This window comes from Bicyclus anynana, chromosome 13 (genome assembly GCF_947172395.1).
Source record: "Bicyclus anynana chromosome 13, ilBicAnyn1.1, whole genome shotgun sequence".
NCBI classification, from domain to species: Eukaryota; Metazoa; Arthropoda; class Insecta; order Lepidoptera; family Nymphalidae; genus Bicyclus; species Bicyclus anynana.
In genome coordinates this window covers 15,013,593-15,037,275 of record NC_069095.1, presented here as the reverse complement: position 1 = coordinate 15,037,275, position 23,683 = coordinate 15,013,593, and the positions used below count along the sequence as shown (strand labels likewise).

Genomic DNA, 23,683 nt, shown 5'->3' with positions numbered 1-23,683 from the left:
AGGTACGTGAAGATATTTTTAAATGTTTCTTCGTTTCTGTGACAATCGAACACAAAATTGAAAGGAAAACAAATAAGTATTAAGAACTTAATACACGCTCACTTTGTCATATCGGGATCATTATATTAAATGTTGGTTTTCAATGATCCTGTGTCACGGAATGAAGGAGGACGGGCTTAGGAAGTGGTCACTGGATGAACTCATATTTCTATCCATTCATATCTAATTTAATTGCATTAAAAATTATTTATTGTAGAACACCGATCGAGTACCACTGGTTGTCGGATCATTGAAAACCGACCATAAACTTCAAACGAAGAATAAATATCTACAAAGATTTCCATCGTAGATATTTTATTTAATCCTAAAAAATCACTGTTTTCTTGTCATTAATTATATGCGTAGACATGTAGAGAACTGAATGAGTATATTCGCAGTGGTCGATGAAATTTCTAAATAATTTTGTTATGTCAGCCACCGACGATCAAGTAATCTTACATGCCTGCAGCGTTAACTGTATGATGTGATGCACATCGCGACCAACATACGATCGATTTTATCGGATGTCAAGCCGTTGGCGCTGCAGGCATGTGAGATTACTTGATCGTCAGTGGCTGACGATCATGACGACATTAAAACCCTCAAATTAAGTAACTTCACTAAAATCCGGGATGGTGTGGGTTGGATCACTGCCTATAGACTATTTGTGTATCTTCTTCATAGAGGAAAATTTTCACTTAATTGAAGGGCGAAATCGGTCATATTTAACAGATTACAAAAAAAGTATATAAATTAGTTTTTTTTTAACATTTGTCCACATATAGTATTGTGGAGACCCTGAAAGACTATTTTAACCATGAACCAAGATAGTACAATGATACGGTTATAAAAAAAATGCATTGAAATATCTACGATTGATTTCTTATATAAGAAGAAGCACGCCTCAAAAAGCACTGACAGATAAGCATCAAACACAAAAGATCTTACACTAAACAAAGTCAGAAGTAGTAGACCTTGTCCGCTGCTTCAAAGTGTACGTGCTTTTTGCGCGGCAGCACTACCACCAACCATCAGGCCGCGTCACCATTCTTCCCGCCACTTCTCACATTATCACTTTTATATTTATTAGGACTTTTGGGTGTTACTAGGTCACACTTGGGTGATTTAACGTCACATTTGTCATCGTCACTTTTGTCGGGCTCGTTTATCTCTGGGATTTTCAGTTTGTTGTCGGCGGCGTCTCTGTCCGCTTGGGTGAGGACCTCCTGCACGTGGATGGTCAGCTCGGGGCGGACCACCTGGGTGAAGGGCAGCAGAGCGCCGGCGACGTCCATGGTGTTGTTGATGTTGCGGTGCCACAGCTCGAGCACGACACTGCGCCGTTGCTACTTGTATCTCGGCGGGCCGAGCCAGCCGCAGCCGAATACCTGATAAAACACGTAAAGTTGTAGTTGTAGAGAATACACAGAACACAAAATGGTAAGATAACGAAAAGAAAATTGTAAATTGTATTGATTGTATTTATTGACAAGGACGAGTAGAAGAAACAGCAACAGCGCGACTACACTCCACACTACAATTAGCCCCTGCATTCTGTTTAGTTACAGCGATGGGACATCGCTCGTTTCCATGGCAACCCATAAAAATGAAGTTCAAATTGTATTATAACTTGTTATAGGCCATGTTATGTTATAGGCCAAAAATTACATCGACGAGTATAAAGAACAAGAATCGATCTCCTGCTCCGTTAGAATGAATACGAAAAGCGTACTATTACAACAATGGTTGGGCTCGGCCAGTGTATTAAAGTATATCAGTGTATTAAAGTGTATCAGTTGATGCAACTGGTTTATTTGACAAATGACAAGCGCGAGTAGTAGCAGCAGCAGCAGCGCGACGACACCCCACACGACACCCAGCTGCGTCAGCGCGAACACGTACAGCGTGCGGTGACACCACTGGTTGGGCTCGAACAGTGTCTGCGTAGCTATTGATACAGTTGGCTTACTTGACAAATGACAAGCGCGAGTAGTAGCAGCAGCAGCAGCGCGACGACACCCCACACGACACCCAGCTGCGTCAGCGCGAACACGTACAGCGTGCGGTGACACCACTGGTTGGGCTCGAACAGTGTCTGCGTAGCTATTGATACAGTTGGCTTACTTGACAAATGACAAGCGCGAGTAGCAGCAGCAGCAGCAGCGCGACGACACCCCACACGACACCCAGCTGCGTCAGCGCGAACACGTACAGCGTGCGGTGACACCACTGGTTGGGCTCGAACAGTGTCTGCGTAGCTATTGATACAGTTGGCTTACTTGACAAATGACAAGCGCGAGTAGCAGCAGCAGCAGCAGCGCGACGACACCCCACACGACACCCAGCTGCGTCAGCGCGAACACGTACAGCGTGCGGTGACACCACTGGTTGGGCTCGAACAGTGTCTGCGTAGCTATTGATACAGTTGGCTTACTTGACAAATGACAAGCGCGAGTAGCAGCAGCAGCAGCAGCAGCGCGACGACACCCCACACGACACCCAGCTGCGTTAGCGCGAACACGTACAGCGTGCGGTGACACCACTGGTTGGGCTCGAACAGTGTCTGCGTAGCTATTGATACAGTTGGCTTACTTGACAAATGACAAGCGCGAGTAGCAGCAGCAGCAGCAGCGCGACGACACCCCACACGACACCCAGCTGCGTCAGCGCGAACACGTACAGCGTGCGGTGACACCACTGGTTGGGCTCGAACAGTGTCTGCGTTGCTATTGATACAGTTGGCTTACTTGACAAATGACAAGCGCGAGTAGCAGCAGCAGCAGCAGCGCGACGACACCCCACACGACACCCAGCTGCGTCAGCGCGAACACGTACAGCGTGCGGTGACACCACTGGTTGGGCTCGAACAATGTCGGCGCGTAGTCGGGCCACAAGATGCCCAGCGTCCAGTAGTTTCCACACGCGAACCTGCGTCACATTACGTCATTGTTATTGAAAGCTTCATACGAGTGAGCGGGCATAGGGCTTACTCTTCAAAGTTATTTGCAAATTCGATGTAATACACAAACATTTTTTTTTTAAACTGATACCGAACCTAATATTAATTGACTAAGTATTCAAACAATTTTAGACGATAAACTGAACGAGAAGGCGCAAAAGATTTATTTTGAAGTTAGTCCCGACGAATTAGTGACAACGTCACCAGGTATAAATCTTGTATATGTGTAAAAGACAAAAAAAACCTGCATACCATAATGTAATATAAAATACCTTTGATTTCTAAGAAGTAGTTATTATAAAAGAATATAATTTAATCTAATTGCAGAAGCTTATCTAATTGTGCCGCTCATTACACGCGGCAATCAGTCGTTATTGCCCATCATTAATCAAATTACGCTCAAATCGATTACCTCCGGACATCTGAATGCCTGAAGGTAAAGGTATAGGTTTGTAATTAATATAATATTATATATATTTATAAAAATGAGTTATTTAAATTGGTTAGTATTTTACGGCTCTATGAAGTTTAATTTGTACAAACTAAAAGCTGTTTTTACGGAATAGATATACGAGTAGTGGTAACCTTGTCGGACAATTTTCAGCGGACATGTTCGTTATCAGACGAACCAAAGTCTGGAAGATGGCTCATACAGAAAATGCCCTACCACCATCATTAAATACGTTAATTTTTTTCTACAATGAATAGCACATATATTTCCACAAAGTTTGAATACTATGGTCATGAAAAAATATTTAATTGTAGGGCCCAAGGACTATAGCTTGGCAATTTCGTTGATGACGCACACTATCATGATATGCGAGCGACGGGGCGAAGATCTGTGCCGGTGTGAAGTCGTGCGCGCGGGGCAGAGAGCAGGACATGAAGTCGAGCACGTGGAGCATAGCTACCCCTCTTTCGGCCCGCGCGGACCATCGGAAGTGTTACGAACGAATTTGGCTTACGGTATTTACACTAATATAGAGGAAATATTTATATTTTTGTATGTAACAAATAAACTCAAAAACTACTAAAGCGATTTGAAAAATTCTTTCACCAATAGAAAGCTATATTTTCAAGGAGTAAAACAAATTAGGTATATTGTATTTCCATATCATTATCAACCCATATTCGGCTCACTGCTGAGCTTGAGTCTCCTCTTAGAATGAGAGGGGTTAGGCCAATAGTCCACCACGGTGGCCCAATGCGGATTGGCAGACTTCACACACACGCAGAAAATTAAGAAAATTCTCTGGTATGCAGGTTTCCTCACGATGTTTTCCTTCACCGTTTGAGACACGTGATATTTAATTTCTCAAAATGCACACAACTGAAAAGTTGGAAGTGCATGCCCCGGACCAGATTCGAACCCACACCCTCCAAAATCTGAGGCCGAGGTCATATCCACTGGGCTATCGGCCTCAATATTATATATTTCCATATATCTACAGTAATAGGAACTACGCGGTCGAAACCGCGAGGATCTGCCGTTACTTGCCGTATTTTTCCACGTGGTCATAATTACAAATTAACAACGTAGCCTTTTAATATGATTATCGAATACAGTTCGACCTTCACTAATTAATGACATCAAAACATGCCCACGCATGTTATATCTATTATTATACAAATAACAAAAGCGTTCGTTTCCCGCGGGGAAAGTCCCAATTAGTGCTGCGACAACATCGCTTCACGAAAATAAACGTACAAATTGTTGCCTAAGATGTAAGATGTTCTCTTATGTATTTATGACTTCTTACGGATACAATATTTTCTCCATATCTGGGGCACGGTAGTAAGCAAAAAAAGCAGCACGACCGTACCATACCTACTTTTCTCCAAGCAATGGGGATGATGACTAGGTTTGATTAAATTGATTTTTATGATACATTCGGGTAAATAAGGTGAATGTTAACTAATTTATACAGAAAAAGCAAAGATTGTCTGTATATTTGAAAAATAAATAAGATAATAAAATTTCAAAACCTATTAAAAATCTTTTATCGTAATTAGATGAAAATTCATACAGTTTTAGCTTCCTTACATTAAATGTGTCATTTTTTAATACATGGGCTATAAACATAAACGCACAAATAACAAAGATATTAGTAATTTTGTTTGAATGCACTTACAAATCTAACGATCATTACATTACCTACGACGTCATTAGGTAGTGCCATTTTGTATGGGGCGTTTTTCAGGGATCCGAGGCAGCGTCGCAAATCTGACCCTTTAAATCCCTGTAGCTCCGAAAGTAATGATCGCAGATACCCTGTTACTTTTAGAAAATTACTTTACTGTTAGCATACTCTTAATTTATATACAATTTAAAAAACAGTCATCATCCCTATTCAAGCCATTTTTGACCAATTGACTGCACGGTATATTTTAAATATCATTCAATTTGAACGAGTACTTTATGAACTATGACTAGTCAGTTTCTTAATTATGCCATTTACTGAATAAAATATGGTCACGATATGATGTGGATAGGTTAGCTAATTACGTAATAACTTGAGACAGAAGGTCCTTTAAGTACGAGTTGTATAAAGTAATCGACTTGGTTTTACTTGGATAGCACTACTTTTCACAGTAGAAGAACGGAGTTGCGAGCATTGGTATAATTTTACAAGTTTTTTATCAAGTCCTTGGATATTTTGCATTCCATAGGCTCACAAAAACACAAAAAATTTCACTTTAATTTGAGCTCGAATACGAGGAACTTTACTATTACTTACCTACTTACTACTTATTATTACTATTTAGTATATAAATTAAATAAATTTAGGTAAACGCAAAATATGTGTACCTATCGCTTATTAAACAATGAATACCTACATATTGTCTACAATATCGAGTTGTGTGTTCATGAAGTGTAAAAACTATATATACTTAAATACATAATGTAAGTAAACCCAAAACTGTGCGTTCAGTGGAGTAGCTAAATTCGGATCACTTTTTGCGGTAATTTGTAGGCACCTAATCTAATATCTTTAGTATAAATTATCGTCGAGTAAAAAAAGTTACCTCGATGACCCAAATCATTTAAGCCCTCAACTTTAAACTTCTTGAACTATATAAAAATAGCACAACAGCCCTAATTCTGTTTTCATAGTACTTAATAAAAAAGTAAAAAGTTCACTCTCAAAAGTTTGTCGTTTAAAAGCTCTCGGACTATCTGGTACATTTTTACCTTGGAAGTTTACAACAAATTCTATTACAGCGTCCACTTACATGACCCGAAGCGGTGTCTCTACTTCTTTTGTACTTTTTTTAAATAAACAATACATTTTTAAACTTTTTATACAACTTACGACGCGTTTTAATTTTTGCTACACTACTGTACAAGTAGCCGAGTACAGTTTCACCCGCGTAGTTCCCGTTCCCGTAAGAAAACGGGGAAAATATAGCCTATGACACTCACAATTAATTATGCTGTTTGTTTATTTTTTTTACAACCCGCTAATGATTGTTTTATTTCTTTTTTTGTTTAAGATTTAAAAATTAAAATTTTCCCCAGTCTCGTCTCGAAAAAATATAATAATATTTTCAATCTAGTACAACGTGAATAAACAATCTAATCTCATTTAAAAAAAGTGTCAAATAGCCTATTTCACGGGAACGATGGGTCGTCCCCACTAGTGTCACATGTGATGATATCAAGCAAAACTACAAACATGTGGTGCTATCACACATAACAGATTGGCTACAAACATATGGTGGTATCACACATTACCAGCCCATCAGGAACATGGTGAGCGTGTAGGCGAGCACTCGCTCCGGCACGCTGGCGGGCGCGTTGGAGCTGCGACTCGCGAGCTGCGCCCACAGCAGCCAGCAGATGCCCACGCCGCCGCCCGCGCCGCCCACCACCATGTACACGGGCAGGCGCGGCTCGGCGGGGCAGTCCCGGATGTACTGCACCCCTGGGAAACGTACCCTCATCAGTCTGGTGAATATCGTCACCTCCTATTGAATAGACAACACAACTTCGCAGGAACACAATTTATCATCATTGAACCTGAAATATAGACGATAAGCATCATATTATGCTTGTATTCATCCCGGAAAAGTGAATGGTTCCCGCGGGATTTGTGAAAAACTGGATTCCACGCAGACGAAGTCGCCGGCGTCCGCTAGTAAACCATAAAAAGATTCAATGTTCTGTGTAATAAACAATTGAATACTGGTATTGTCTGTTTTAACAAATTTTCGTAACGGAAATGACATCGGTACATCGTTGAAACGTGAAAGGAAAGTTCGAAAACATTTCGGTTTTGCGTACCCCATCGGCTTTTATTATGTAAAAGGTAAAACCTGTAGCTGCGACAAAGTTCCGTAGGGTCAATAACTCATCATCAATCACTCGCCGACTGTGGTACACTCGGGGCTCGCTTCAGGGCATGTTCGGGACATTTTATATCAAATTTTGAGCGAAATAAATTCTGCCGCAAAAGTTTATTTCGGGCTATAGTGACGAGTGAAAAATTTCGATGTGTGCATTACGCACACAAGGAAAATTTTTTAAATAACTATATAATTGAAACAAGCGGACGCACCGCGGTTTCACCCATGTAGATATAATATATATATATTTTTTTTTATTCTTTACAAGTTAGCCCTTGACTACAATCTCACCTGATGGTATGTGATGATGCAGTCTAAGATGGAAGCGGGCTAACTTGTTAGGAGGAGGATGAAAATCCACACCCCTTTCGAAATTCAAACAATACCTTTAGTTTTACCACCAATAAGCCAATTTATAAATTATGTGTTATAATAATGATGATTCAAGCTGGGAACCGAATCTTGAACCCTTGAATCTTGAAATAGCTTTATGATATTGTTTACATTGAATCACACAGCACATCTTTACATAATATTTAATTCTGCAACCCGTTTGTATCCTATTTAATACCAGTTTCGTTAAATAAAAACATTGTGAGCGAAATTACGTAAGCGGCAGGTGTGAGAAAGCTGAAATTTGGGGTATTAAGCGATTTACCGGCCGCTCGCCGCTCGCCGCTCGACGCGAGTTTGTAACTTCATTGACCCTCATTGCACTCGAGCCTAAATCCATTATCCCTCATACCATCCCCTTTTACCTTCATTATGCGAGAAATCTGTCTAATTATCTACCAAATTTCCAAAAGGTTGTATTATCTATTGTAATACACAAGTACGTATACCTGCTAAGTTGAGATCAAAGGATAAGTTGTAGTGGCTTATTACGATAGAGACATTTGTCCACCTCGCCAAGAAATTAATAATTATATAATTTTAATTTTATTAATTAAACATTTGTATACCTATTAATGGTGAAATATTGTTACCTAATACATAAGAACATCTTTGTATAACTAAACTAGCTGACTCCGCGCGGTTTTATCCGCATGGTTCCCGTTGGGAAAACAGGGATAATATATAGCCTATAGCATTCCTCGATAAATGGGCTATCTAATACTGAAAGAATTTTTCAAAACGGACCTGAGTAGTTCCTGAGATTAGCGCGTTCAAGTAAACAAACTCTTCAGCTTTATATATTAGTACAGGGTATAGATTTAATGTTTCTTGCAAATAAACGATTCAGATTCTGATTCTGAATATCATATTCACAGAGTTTGGGTCTTAGGCATGGTCATGAATAAATATTTTGTCTCTAATGTCTCTGCCCGCTCTGTGTCGTTGGTGTAATAGTTAACCTATACCTTCGCCACGAAACAAGTCCAGTAGACGCGGCGCTAATTTCTTAATGGCGTTCATTGCCATTATTTTGGCAATGGCGCTATCAATTTTAGTTCAAGAAGAAGAAGTCGCGGGACTTCTTTCGTGGCGCGGAGTCAATGAGGTTTCAGATCAGATTCGAATCCTAGGTCGGACTAATATGAGAATCCAACAGACCGTAGTTGGTAGTTAGTCTTGTTACGCCCCCGTGCCTCGGGGGGTACGTTCAGCCGTCAGTCCCGGTTATTAATTATCATTAACAACGGATACTTGTCGCCAATCCGCATTGGAGCAGAATGGTAAGTCAAAGCTCCATATCCCTTCTTATATAATGAGGGAGGCCTAGCCCTGTAGTGGGCTATTAAAATAGTCAGATAATGCGTCCAAGGACTATTCAGACTAACTTCTAATCCTATTTCCCCCTCTATATGCGACTTTTCTACATACCTGACAATTTTCTTAATTCTCTACGTGTGAAGTCTCTACGCTTTGAGCCAGCGTGGTGTATTATAGGACTCAAAAGTGATTACAAATATAAGAAAACTAATGTAGAACAAAGGTTATTATTCACAACACTTGTCAGAACAACTTAATTAACAAATCAAACTGTAACCAAAATAAGACCCTAGAATGGCAGAGAATGACCTTGAGTGGAGTGACGCACTTGTAAATGATGTGTGTAGGGTTAAAGGATCCTTTGAATGATATCAAACACTCCCCGTATCCACTCAAGTCACTCTCCCCGCCTATCCCAAGTAACCCATAAAAAATTACACAGCAAGAGATGTGGACGGTTCGAACGCCACGAGCACACTGAAGCTGTCCGTACCGCAAGTCGTTGCATCGCGTCGATAACAGGTGGACTATGAGCCTAACCCCTCTCATTCTGAGAGGAGACTCGTGCTTAACAGTGAGCCGAAAGGTTTTAATGATGATGCCTTTTTAAAAATTAGAAGCAATAAGTTTGCAAATATCGTAAAACAAACTACTGTAATGAGAAATTTCATCCGCCCACGTCACACCTACAAGTCCAATACAATTTCCAACAGAATACTGATCATAAACAGTGCTGGGATGTATAAATAATGAGCTTAAATCGTACTTTATATTTATTTTGGAGTTGAAGGGTTCTTGTTATTCTATCCAACAAATATAATGTCCGAGAGAGATACTTCACCTGACTGATGGCTGAATTCTTTTCGAGACACGGGTGTGATATAATGTTTTGTGAAAGGGTTATGTGGACGTAATCTCTCGTATTTGATTATTTTATTTTATTTATTTATAATAACTTTATTGCACAAAAAAGAAAATAACAAAAGAACACATACATTTTAGGCAAAAGGCGACCTTATCACTAAGAGTGATCACTTCCAGGCAACCTAAACATAAATAATCTAAATATCCTGAGAGATGGGAAATTGCAATATAATAAATTATAAGTAATATTCACTAAATAATAATAACTAATATAATAAATAAATAAAAACACTATAATTAAATATTTGCATATTATAAAAATACTAGCTGACGCCATGTGGTTTCACCCGCGTGGTTCCCGTTCCCGTAGGAATACGGGGATAATATATAGCCTATAGCCTTCCTCGATAAATGGGCTATCTAACACTGAAAGAACTTTTCAAATCGGACCAGTAGTTCCTGAGTTTAGCGCGTTCAATCAAACAAACAAACTCTTCAGCAGATTATATTAGTTTTAATTTATTTACACTATTTTGCATGAATAGAGAAGATATATATATAAAACATAAATAAATATAAAGAAAAACTTACTACAGGATTTTTTGATAAACGGGTTTAAGCAATACTATTTCTGTTGTGAACTTATTACTAAGTACACCCAAAGCTAAACCGTCTTCTGAAAGAATCTATAGTCTATACCCCTTAGTTTTATAACAACGTAGACTGTTATTTTACATCTGTGAGTAGGTACTTTACAAAGTTTTTCAAAAATAATATATAAAAAAATCACGCTATCGTAAAATACATCCTACTAATATTATTGTGGTGGTCACACACACATAGATTGTAAATGAAAATGCTACTTAAGCATTTTCGTAATTATGACGAAGTCGATACGGGCGGTTTGTCGCCAGTCGTTACCTAACCGTTGTAACTGATAGTCAATATAAGTGTTTTATCAGTGGAGCCTACTATTATTTATCACCCATAACCGCTACCCGGGACACGACATACCTTACTCAAACCCCAATATATAAGTATCCAAATAGTACTAAAGTGGTACAAAAGTGGTGACCCGACTCGGTTTTATTAGCGGTTATTTTTGCACGGGTAGCAACACGTAACGACTCACACATTGGAATTTAGAATGGCAGACAAGGTGACAGAAAATGCAATGCCTATACAGGGGGTGGCCGCAGTACGGAGTGCAAGGAGTGATTCTCCAGATGTAATAGCGGAGATCCACAAGCTGGGCGAACGACTAAGAAAAATTGAAAATTCCCAGCGTAGCGGTGGAAGAAGCCGATCACGGTCACACGGCGCGCCACGTACGCGCAACACTAGCGGTAGCAGGAAGAGGACACCGGCAGATCCAGACTGGCTTTGCTACTACCACTATAAGTTTAGAGCCCGAGCACACAAATGTGTTCAACCGTGTACGTGGAAGACATCGAGCCAGCCTACTGGCAATGCGGAAAACTAGCTTCGGTCCTGTCTGCGGCGGGAGGCTGTGACCCGTTGATAAATTACCGCTTGTGTATAACTGACGAAAACAGTAAATTACGTTTTTTAATAGATAGTGGGGCTAATGTGTCAGTGTTACCCCGGTGGGCAGTGCGCGAGAAAAATAGAGCGTGCGAGGACTATAGACTGTATGCCGCGAACGGTACACCTATTAAGACATTTGGGTTGCATAGTTTAGTATTAAATTTAAAGTTAAGGAGAGCATTTCAGTGGACATTTATAGTTGCTGACGTTAGACAGCCTATAATAGGAGCCGATTTTTTAACTAAGTATAAGTTAGTGGTAGATTTTAGTAAACGGAAACTAGTGGATCAGGTAACAAATTTTAAGGTTATTGCTAGTATGTCACAGTGCATGGAAAGTTCAATAACTACAATTCATAATCAACACCCACATTATAGTTTGTTAGCTAAATATCCAGATTTAACTAAACCGGTATCTTTTAAGGAAGTTCCTAAGCATAGCGTTTGTCATCACATCGAGACGAACGGTCCGCCTGTTCAATGTCGAGCAAGACCGTTACCGCCAGACCGATACGCTAAGGCTAAAGAGGAATTTCGGTTAATGTGTGAAATGGGAATATGCAGACCCAGTAAAAGCGCGTGGGCAAGCCCTCTGCATATAGTGCTTAAAAAAAATGGGCAGATAAGGCCATGTGGTGACTATAGGCGCTTAAATGCTATTACTAAGCCCGATAGTTACCCTATACCCAGGTTACGCGATTTCACGTACTTACTCGCTGGTAAGAAAATTTTTTCACGGTTAGATATAAACAGAGCTTACAATTGCATACCAGTTAACGAGATGGACATTGAAAAGACGTCTGTGTCAACCCCTTTCGGGGCTTTCGAGTTCATCAGACTTCCTTTTGGCCTTCGAAATGCTGGCCAAAGTTTTCAGCGTTTTATGTGTCATAGCGTACTCCCAGACTTAGATTTTTTATTCGTGTATATAGATGATATAATAATTGCAAGTAACAACGTCGACGAGCATAGAAAACATTTAGAGGAAGTATTTAGTCGCTTAGAGAAGTTCGGTATTACTCTGAATATATCAAAGTGTTGTTTCGAACAGACAAAATTGGAGTTTTTAGGTCATGAAGTAACAACGGAAGGGATTCGTCCACTCGACGAGAAGGTGAAAGCCATCATCGAGTTTCCGAGGCCAGCTACTGTGGACCAACTCCGGAGATTTTTAGGTATGTTAAATTTCTATAGATCACACATACCAGGTGCCGCTGAAAAGCAGTCTGAGTTGGATCGCTATTTAACGAATACAAAAAAAAAAGATAAGTCAAAAATCGCTTGGACTGATTCAGCAAACGCTCAGTTTGAGCAGTGTAAACAGAGCCTAAGTGACGCCGCGACGTTAACGTATCCTGCGATAGACAAACCTTTGGCGCTTATGACGGATGCTTCAGAGTCATGCATGGGTGCGGTTCTACAGCAAAGAGAAGGTAACGTATGGAAACCTATTGCTTATTTTTCTAAAAAGTTCTCGGAAGCACAAAGGAAATATAGTACCTATGATCGAGAGTTATTAGCCATTTATTCGGCGATAGCTCACTTTCGATATATGATAGAAGGTCGTAATTTTATTGTGTATACTGACCATAGACCTCTAATTTATGTTTTTTCAAAGATAGGTAGCGTGAAAGAGCTACCTAGGCGAGCTAGACAGATAATGTTCATTAGCGAATTCACTACGGACATACGCCACGTGAGCGGGTTAGATAACATAGTAGCTGACACTTTGTCCCGCGTGGAAGAAATTGTTTGTCCTACGGTCATTGATTACGCGGAACTCGCACGTGTACAAAATGATGACGAAGAGTTAAGCGAACTAAAGAAAAAAATACAATACAAAAACATCGTGATGCCAGGCACCGATAGTTGCGTTGTTTGCGAAACATCGACTAATAAGGCCCGACCATACTTACCGGAAAGTTTTAGACGTATCGCTTTCGATGCAATTCATAGTTTAAGTCACCCGGGTATTCGCGCTACCAACAAAATGGTTAGAGATAGATACTTTTGGGTAGGTATGAATAAAGATATCCGAAGATGGGCTAAGGCCTGTATCCCATGTCAACGATCTAAGATTCAAAAGCATACTGTATCCGATTTAGGTACTTTCGAGAAAGTAGATCGTTTTAGTCACTTAATGATTGACATAATAGGCCCTCTAAATACATCACCCGAGGGATATAGATACTGTTTGACTATGATAGATAGAGGTACGCGTTGGCCAGAAGCTGTCCCAATTAAAGAAATCACAGCTGAAGTAGTAGCCAAAGCTCTTTATGAAAACTATATAACGCGTTTCGGAGTATTTTTTAAGTGTACTTCCGATCAAGGTCGTTGTTTTGAGAGTAATCTTTTCAAGCAACTCATGAATCTTATGGGTATTGAAAAGATCCGCACTACCGCTTATCACCCGCAGAGTAATGGGATGATAGAACGGTGGCACAGATCTTTAAAAGCAGCACTTATGGCTAGACTGTCAACTAAAAGTTGGGTAGAAGAACTACCAACCGTTTTACTAGGTTTAAGAGCCGCTGTACGGGCAGACACTAATGTTAGTTGTGCTGAAATGGTATACGGCACAAGTATTAGGCTGCCAGGTGAATTTTATGATATAAGTAAGGATAACATTTTAGATAGCTCTAGTTATGTAAGCAAATTAAAAAGTATAATTAATGATTTAAAACCTGTTAAAAGGGTCAATAAAGACTCGAGAAAAATTTTTGTTCACCAGGATTTACACACTTGTGACAAAGTATTTATCAGGAACGACGCGGTGCGTAAGCCTCTCCAAGCGCCTTACGACGGTCCGTACCGAGTAATTAGCAGGACAGAGAAAGTTTTTAAGGTCCAATTACCCACACGTCAGGTTATAGTTTCTATAGATCGGTTGAAACCAGCTTATATTTTGGAGGAAAACGATAATCCCCAAAATACTATGTCGTCAAAAACTACGGAACCGATTTTAAAAAAGAAAGTCACAGTGTGTACGGTCCCTTATAATACCAACGGTGTAAAATGCAAAACAACGAGCAGTGGTCGCGTCAGCCGCGTACCTGCACGTTATGCTTAGTTGCATTATTGTTAATTGTTTCGTCATGTTTATAATTTTAAGAAATTAGTTGTGCAATGTTAAAGTAAAAACCATATTCTGCTTAAAGTAATTGTATTTGAAGGTGTTCTACAAAGTTGTTTACATAATATTACACTTATACAAATTTTACATTGTCATTTATATTTTTTTTTTGTTTAAATTTTTTTTTTGTTGTTAGCTTTACAGAGTTCATTAGTTTAAGTGTAACAAGTGTATGCTCCTCGTGAAACGTTTTGTCAGCATTGTGCTTATAGTGTTAAGAATGAAACACCCCTATACTACCTATACATTGTTTTCTGTAAAAAAAAAAAAAAGGGGGTGGAATGATGTGGTGGTCACACACACATAGATTGTAAATGAAAATGCTACTTAAGCATTTTCGTAATTATGACGAAGTCGATACGGGCGGTTTGTCGCCAGTCGTTACCTAACCGTTGTAACTGATAGTCAATATAAGTGTTTTATCAGTGGAGCCTACTATTATTTATCACCCATAACCGCTACCCGGGACACGACATACCTTACTCAAACCCCAATATATAAGTATCCAAATAGTACTAAAGTGGTACAAAATTATAAACGCGAAAGTTTGTATAGATGTTTGGATGTTTGGATGTTTGTTACTCTTTGACGCCGCTACTACTGAAGCGATTTGGCTGAGATTTGGAACGGAAATAGATTTTACTCTGAATTGACACATAGGCTACTTTTTATCCCGAAAATTTTTTTTCGGGTTTTACGATAACTGATGATTTTGATGATATGAATGTTTGTTACTCTTTCACGCCTCGACTAATGGACTGAATTAGCTGAAATTTGGTATTAAGATATATTATAGCCTGGATTAACACATAGGCTACTTTTTATCCCAGAAAAATCCATGGATCCCGAGGGATTTGTAAAAACTGAATTCCACACGGACGAAGTCGCGGGCGTCCGCTAGTTGTTTTATAAATTGAGGTGAGATAGCAACCAACTTGTTTAATAAATAAAAATAATAATTGAACGTTCCCAAGTTATTCAAAAGTAGCCGGTCGGAGATGCGAGGAGCTTTTTTCATTAGAAACAAAGCTGAAACAATTATCTTCTCCGCGATAATTCGAGATTGAATTTCATTATCTCGAACAAAGGAACGTAATAATTCTGTTTGACTGAGATTGCTAGCGATCTCGCTTAGGGCGAGAATACACTTAAGACAGTATATACATTATACATTTAATTGACAAATTATTGTATACATACGAGTATCTATTGCATCATAATCAATATCAGCCTATTTGAACAGTCCCTCCTTATAGTAGAGCAGATACGGAGCTTAGACCCACCACGCTGCTCCAATCGAACATTATCTATATCTATCTATAGTCTATACTTACATATTACAACATAAAGTCCTGCGCCACGTCTGTCTGTTTGTATGTTCGCGATAAACTCACAGAGTACTGAACTCTCGCGGACGGAGTCGTGGGTGTCCGCTAGTAATATGTATATTATATGATATATATTATACATGAAAACCATGATAAACTCAATAACAAAAGATAAAACACTACAAAAGAATTTGCACTTTTCGTATAGGAGGCGATAGGCTAATTTCACCTATATAAATCCATTTCTGATATTTACGTATGATTCTCATTGTTTTTAGATCTTTTTGTCCATAAAATATTTTTCTAAGAATAAAACATTAACATGAACAAATCCGTGGAGAAACTGATACCCTTAACTACCATGTTGTAAAGTGAATATACCTATGTTAGACGAACACACATTACACACTTGACATCGAAGAATCGGAGATAAATTTCATTATACGAGTATCAAACGCGAACATTTGACTGAAATTGCCTTTGATTTTATTGGGTACATCCACTAATATTATATATTCCCAGAGAGAGATACTTCTTGGTAATAATTTAAATACAACCCCAGTGGGTGGAAACAATCAACAAAGTCTTATATCTATATTTTTAGCAGACTCAGAAGAGGATTACAAAGAAAACCAATGTCGAACAAAGGTCACAATATTTGTCAGGACAACTTAATTAACAAATCAAACTGTAACCAATATAAGACCAAGAATGACCTTCAGTGGAGTCACGCACTTGTGAACGTTGATGGTAGGGTTAAGGGATCCCTTGACAGTTGACTAGAGTTAACTAGCACTTTCCTTTTCCAAGTCAATCTCCCCCCCTATCCCGAGTAACCCATAAAGAATTACACAACAAGAAATGTGGACGGCTCGAACGCCACGAACATACTGAAGCCGACCGTACGACGAGCGCCTTATACTGCAAGTCGTTCCCGCCAACCGATTTCTACCCCTCTCTAACTCCCTACTTCCCCTCAGACTACAATTTCTTACAATGTATATCCTCATAAGCCTAATCAGGCATGAATGATATGGTTGTTATACCTAACACGACTTAATACTACTTGGTGGTCTCTCTCTCCAGTAGGTCCCTCATGACTGAGGATCGTGACCACCTTGGCGAGTCATCTTTAGATAAACCATCCATGTACTTTTACATGAGTGAGGGTTGGAGAATTCTACATTTCCACGTATTTTTTCCTTCCACATTTCTCTACAGCGCATCCTCAGTTATTTTGGAAATATCACACGCCGTGCCATACAGAGCAATTTCTTCACTAGATCCGTCAAAACTCTACTACGACTGAAAATTGTATTTTGAAATTATTAATGCATTGTTGTACAAACTGCTGTAGAACTTTTGGCGTACCGGCGGCTTCCTCATAAATCATTATGTCCGTTTAAACTAAAAACATCGTCCATGTTCATGTTAAAACTGCGAAGTTTCGTTATTTACCTAGCTCTTACCTTTGTCCTGACAGGCTATTTGTAAATCCTTTCAAATTGCAATTTTCGTTATGATAACTTATTTTTTAATCGATGTTGAAACTCGTAATTCTTTATTCCATTCATTTGTTATGTGAATTTGTGCTATCATCTCAGAAATTACTAATATTAAATAAAATAATATAGCTGGGGTATTCTTTATTTAGGTAATATATATTTTTCTCGATTTTTCTCGAATTTTAAAAATACTTGGAGTTATTAATAGAAGACTTTTCATATCAGTTTTTTACTGCAAATGTTTATTTGTTTGATCCTATTAATTACTAATCTATTAGTTATTATTGAATACATTTTCCATCAGCTGCCTTAATTTTGACTCATTTATCGAATGGATCTAATGTGATACACCATTTACATGAGATGAGATGCCAATGTGGTTCTCTTGTAATGGTTATTGATCGTCTCTATTGTATTCGACATTATCTTATTTTATTTTTATTTGTAGAACCAACTTAATGCTTATCCATATAGCTATTAAAAGACGTGATAGCCCAGTGGACATGACCTCTGCCTCCGATTTCGGTGAGTGTGGGTTAGAATCCGGTCTGGGGCATGCACCTCCAACTTTTCAGTTGTGTGTATTTTAAGAAATTAAATATCACGTGTCTCAAACGGTGAAAGAAAACATCGTGAGGAAACCTGCACACCAGAGAATTTCTCAATTCTCTGCGTGTGTAAAGTCTGCCAATCCGCATTGGGCCAGCGTGGTGGACTATTGGCCTAACCCCTCTCATTCTGAGAGGAGACTAGAGCTCAGCAGTGAGCCGTATACGAGTTGATAACGAACGATATAGCTATTAGGACTATTAAGCGAAAGTATACAACATTATGGGATAATGTTTTCTTTCTTCATAACAAATGATCTTTAAAAAACAATAACGTAATGGAGGGTAGGGCGGATAAAAGATTTATCATTGTTCATAAACGAAGTACAGATACCCGTAAAGTGGCCTGTTTCAATTTGCACAGTGCGCTGAAATATAAGGGGGAAGACAAGATTTATGGGCCCGCCGTTACAAAACTGTTACGGTACTGAAACTGGAGTCTTTTTATTTTGTATCCGTTTTAATGATGACATAAACGGTTCCATCTCGGTTTGTTATTGTGCTTACTTTTTGTAATCATCGTAAAATTAAGGGATTTGTTTTTTCTTTAAATAGGCAGTTGATTGTGTTATTATATTTTTTGTTATATTCAACTTGTGATAATTGTGTACGTATTGCTTGTCATGTCCGGTGAAGGAAAAACATCGTAAGGAAACCTGCATACGAGAGGTTTTTCTCAATTCTCTGCGTGTGTGAAGTCTGCCAATCCGCATTGGGCCGGCGTGGTGGACTATTGGCCTTATCCCTCTCATTCTGAGAGAAGACTCGAGCTCAGCAATGAGCCGAATATGGGTTGATAATGATGATGATGATGATGATTGCTTGTCATCTGTGTCTGGCTTAACTCACGTTAATTTGGCGGAATACACTAGATACTATACTATACCCACTCAGGATTATTACATTTTGGGTTGGTTAAAAACCCGTCCAGGTTTTGATTTCAACTGAGTTTAATATTTAAAAAAATGTTGTAGAACTAGATCCAATAAAACAATTTTGAAAATTATTTAAACAATACAACCCGCGGTTTAGTAATTTATAATTTTTCCTTAATTTCGCAAAGGACAATGGTCTATTCCCAAACAAATTTTTGCTGACATTTTTTTTAAGCGTCTATGAATGAAAAAAATATAAAATGATAGATAATTATTTTCTTAACAATTTATTCTTAAGGTTTAGTATTATGTCAAGTCTGGATTTCAAAATATTTATGTTTGAAGTTTTAGAGGTTATGTTTGTGAACAACGAATAGATACCTACTTTTTAAATTGAAGTCTTAATTAATACATGATTATGAAGCTGGGTATTTAGATTCGATCAAAGTAAAGTACATAAAAAGTAGGTTTGATCCCCATTTTTCTCTTAGACATTGATAATATACATATACATACTTTATAAAAATTAACCTTCCTAATTAAATCTAAAACCAACGCGGAATTTAAATACATTAATATTTTAAGGACATCAGGACAGGACATCGATACTCCCAATTAACTACTGTTAATTGGGAGTATCGATGTCCATAAACAGAAGCGGTCGTTAAAAAAGATGTAGGTACAGAAAATCAGTTGTTAACAGAAAAATACAACAAGATTTACAAGACGCATAGGTACGCAAACAACGAAAATACGACGCGACGTGACAACTGACAGTTCACAGTTGAATTGTTAGTCCATGACTTGTCATAGGAACACGTAAAAGTATCGATACTTCATAGTATCGATTAACGATTATAGATCTCCTTTCGATTACTTTTGTAATCGATAATTTTCAGGAAATTACTTACTTTTACCTTTATTTAAAATCATCATGTCAAACATACTTAAACAATAAATACGTTTGTAAACACGTGTTCCCTTCCTTTGATTATTAAAATATACCATAATATAGCTTATTGTTGGTAACTATTGTTATTAACATGTTTGACTATTATATTTTGTTTATTTTATTAGTTAAATGTAAAATACCGCCAAGTAAGAGTGAACTTTAGCAGTATTTTGTCATGATTAGAATTAAATGCAAAGGTACATGGTCGTTTGAAAATCAAAACATTTATTAATATTTCAAAATAATTATATTAATTCGTTATAAACATTAGTTTTTAAGTTTGTTCTACTGAAATTAAACTGATGTCATTGAATATGTGTAGTTCTATGACGATACTTATTCGATTCGATACTGGCTTTTCGATACCGTGCGCGTCCCTAGTTGTCCGATAGATGTAGTATTGGTATAAATAGTGTGGTTGCCATACTCAATTATTGTAATTGATGTGATTATATTTTAGTTTATGGACATAATTAGACCTTGTGCACCTTGCAAAACATTAAATAAATTATTTTCTACAAACTGTAATAGTTTACATTAGTAGACGCTTATGAATTCTACCAACAAGCACCAGACCATTGTCCTTTCATAAAACGGGTTTAGGTCCAAAGAGTAAAGATCGCACTGTCCGGGAAAATTAATTTAAAGTTGAGCGCGGTGGAGCAGTTAATTAAAGAGAATTCCCGGACATGCAGTACGGTGAGGAATTTACCTGCAGTTTTAATTTAAAATCCTTCAGCTGCCTGACATGTCTAGTGGCTAGCCGAGTATCTCGGACAGTGTTTTTTTTATCAAGAGTATTAATAGGGTCAAATCAATAATTTCGTACAAATAAGGGTCCGAAATATACCAATTTTGATAAATAATAGTAAAAAGATTATTTTAAAAACTCAAATTAAAAATTATAGTATCACACTAATATTATAGAGCCGAAAGTTCGTGTGTGTAAGTATGTTTGTTCCTCCTTTAAGCTGCATCTTGCAAACATATTTGGCTAAAATTTGGAATAAAAATACACTCTGGATTAACACATAGGCTACTTTGTATCCCGGAAATAAATCATTGTTCTGTTGGACCAGTAACAGAATTTCACGGAAACAGAGTCGCGGGCGTCCGCTAGTTTTATCTATTATTCCAAACGTCAAAAACACTGTCCGCCATTTCGTGACGTTATAGTGTTAGTAAACATACACATTAAACTATAAGATAACCGATTATTTGCTTAGAAACGATCTAAATGCTTTGAATCACAGTTTTCCTCCAATCTCGTTAAATACAAAGATGGCAATTCATCATTATCAACCCATATTCGGCTCATTACTGAGCTCGAGTCTTCTCTCAAAAGAGAGGGGTTAGATCAATAGTTCACCACGCTGGCCCAATGAGGATTGGCAGATTCACAAAGGCAGAGAATTGAGAAAATTCTCAGGTATGCAGGTTTCCTCACTATGGTTTTCCTTCGGTATCAGAGGCAGGGGTCATATCCATTAGGCTATCACTGGGCTATCTATGTATATGGATCATAATTACTATACTTGTATACCCGTACGTAGACCTCTTGGAATTAATGAAGGCTTTGTATTATGGTTTGAGGTTTTATATTGAGTAATTACGTAATGGGAGTAGAAAAAGTATGTTAAAAAATAAAGTACAGTTATTATTCCGTCCATTATTTTGCAGCGAGTAAAGCAATTACCATGAAGTAGCTGCCTTTGTGTGGGCTCCCGATATTCGCTAATTTAATATTGGTTTCACAAATATATTCGATATCGCCTCAAACGAAACAGCTATAACGGGAATCCATTAAAAACTCTTTGCATCGTCAAAAGGTTTTAAAAAACAATTTTCGTTTGATGTCACGGTAAACACAGCATTTAAAATAACTTTCGTCTTTAATAATCTACCAATTATTTTTTTTAAAAACAACAAGAGTGATTTATTTTATCCTAACTATACGTCGCGGTTTCTTCTACGTAGAACACACGTTCTTTAAAAAATATTGAGATTATCTTTTAATTTTATGCTATACAAGATTACAATCTATCACTATAACAAATTACGTCCAGATCTGGGAATGAGCAAACTCATTCACAATCCAAAGGCCTAATGGGTCTTTAAAATAGTTGTAAAATTTCCTGACATTTTCCAATTTTTTGCGTAATTTTCTTAATTTATCGTTTTGGTAAGAACTTTCTACAAAGTACATAAAATCATAAAACATGAATGACATCGGTTAAGTTTATCTTAAGTGACCAAGAGACACATAAACCATAGGCGTACGTTTTAAGCCATCAATCTCAGTTATTGTCATTAACAATTGATACGTGTAGGTCAAACATTGCTACCCTAAGCCCACCATCTCGCACCAGAGTAGCGTGGTGGGTCTACGTCCATACAAATAGGCTGATAATAATTATTATAATATTTAAGTCCAGTCTTTCGAGAAGCTTTGATCAAATTTGCTACAACACACATCACGTTTCATTAATATCACGTTTAAAGTTCAAAGTGTGTTTCCACCTTAATTCTGTAATGCAAGATGGTAACATAACTGAGTTTTTCCTCATGAATATGTATCACTGTATTATGATTTCCTACAGAGTGGGCTCCCTCTACGCGCCGGCAATATCCATGTCGCCAAGTTAATATTGGTTTTACAAATTATTCAATATCGCCTGTGTTTTAACGAATAGCATGAATATTCATCTGTTTCGTGTTTAACTTTGGTTTCACGGAGTTTACTGGCAAATTAATTAACACCATTTGAATATTTAATCAAGATACTTGTTGCCCTGTGTAATTACGTTAAATGTAATTTTTATATTGTAGTAACTTAATTAAGAAGCTTAAAATCTTATAAGTGAGGAAGAAGGAAAATCGTATATTTATTTATTTATTTATTAGCAGACGCACGTGACTTCGTCCGCGTAAAATTCAGTTTTTCACAAATCCTGCGGGAACCATGGATATTTCCAAGATGAAAAGCCTATGTGTTAATCCAGAATAAAATCTATTTCTATTCCAAATTTCAGCCAAATCTCTTCAGTAATAGCGACGTTAAAAAGTAACAAACATCCAAACCAACATACCTCCATACAAACTTTCGCGTTTATAATATTAGTAGTATTTATTTATTTAATTGTAATTTTAAATATCGTGATCGCTTTCACAATAAATTAGAGTGATTATTGTATGCATTATCAATACTTATGTATACATATTATATACTAAAAAGCAACATTGGCTAAAGGGCGTTCGCGTGTGTGCTCGTCTGTCTGTCTGTCTATCGGCGATACGCTCAAAGACTACTTAACAGATTTTCATGTGGTTTTCACCAATAGATGATTATAAGGAAAGCTATGGTACATAAATTGTCAAGACTTTGAGTAAATAGATTAAAATATGACATTAACTATTGGAAGACATAAGTTTTAGTTTAAAGTTTTTGATTAGACATTAAACTAATGTAAACTTAATATAGTAAGCTCACCCATGATCAACATGATGACTGGTAGCGTGGAGAGGCAGGCGAGGAACACTGTCATCACAACTGGAACAAAATACACCGATCAGGTAATTATCTTGACCTTAAACCCATCAACTATTATTGAAACATCGTGGAGGCCGTAGTATGCTGTTAATTATGAAATTTGATTTAAAACAGATGAGCCGTGATAGCCCAGTGGACATGACCTCTGCCTCCGACTCCGGAGGGCGTAGTTTCGATTCCGGTCCGGGGCCAGCACCTCCAACTTTTCAGTAGTGTGCATTTTAGTCAATTAAATATCACTTAAATCAGTTAAATATCAA

The 23,683-nt window shown here is 37.8% G+C and overlaps 1 protein-coding gene across 1 annotated transcript in view; it reads right to left on the bottom strand.

The window, feature by feature from the left end:
* Nucleotides 1-1,070: 1,070 nt before the first annotated feature.
* Nucleotides 1,071-23,683, bottom strand: part of LOC112044191 (uncharacterized) — a 78,922-nt gene continuing 56,309 nt past the window's right edge. The window contains exons 5-14 of the mRNA XM_052885179.1: nucleotides 23,364-23,423; nucleotides 6,735-6,924; nucleotides 2,787-2,967; nucleotides 2,632-2,736; nucleotides 2,474-2,581; nucleotides 2,319-2,423; nucleotides 2,164-2,268; nucleotides 2,009-2,113; nucleotides 1,708-1,958; nucleotides 1,071-1,374 (exon numbers count right to left, since the gene is read on the bottom strand). Of these exons, the coding sequence (XP_052741139.1) occupies nucleotides 1,071-1,374; nucleotides 1,708-1,958; nucleotides 2,009-2,113; nucleotides 2,164-2,268; nucleotides 2,319-2,423; nucleotides 2,474-2,581; nucleotides 2,632-2,736; nucleotides 2,787-2,967; nucleotides 6,735-6,924; nucleotides 23,364-23,423 (1,514 nt within the window). The remainder of the gene's footprint in view (nucleotides 1,375-1,707; nucleotides 1,959-2,008; nucleotides 2,114-2,163; nucleotides 2,269-2,318; nucleotides 2,424-2,473; nucleotides 2,582-2,631; nucleotides 2,737-2,786; nucleotides 2,968-6,734; nucleotides 6,925-23,363; nucleotides 23,424-23,683) is intronic.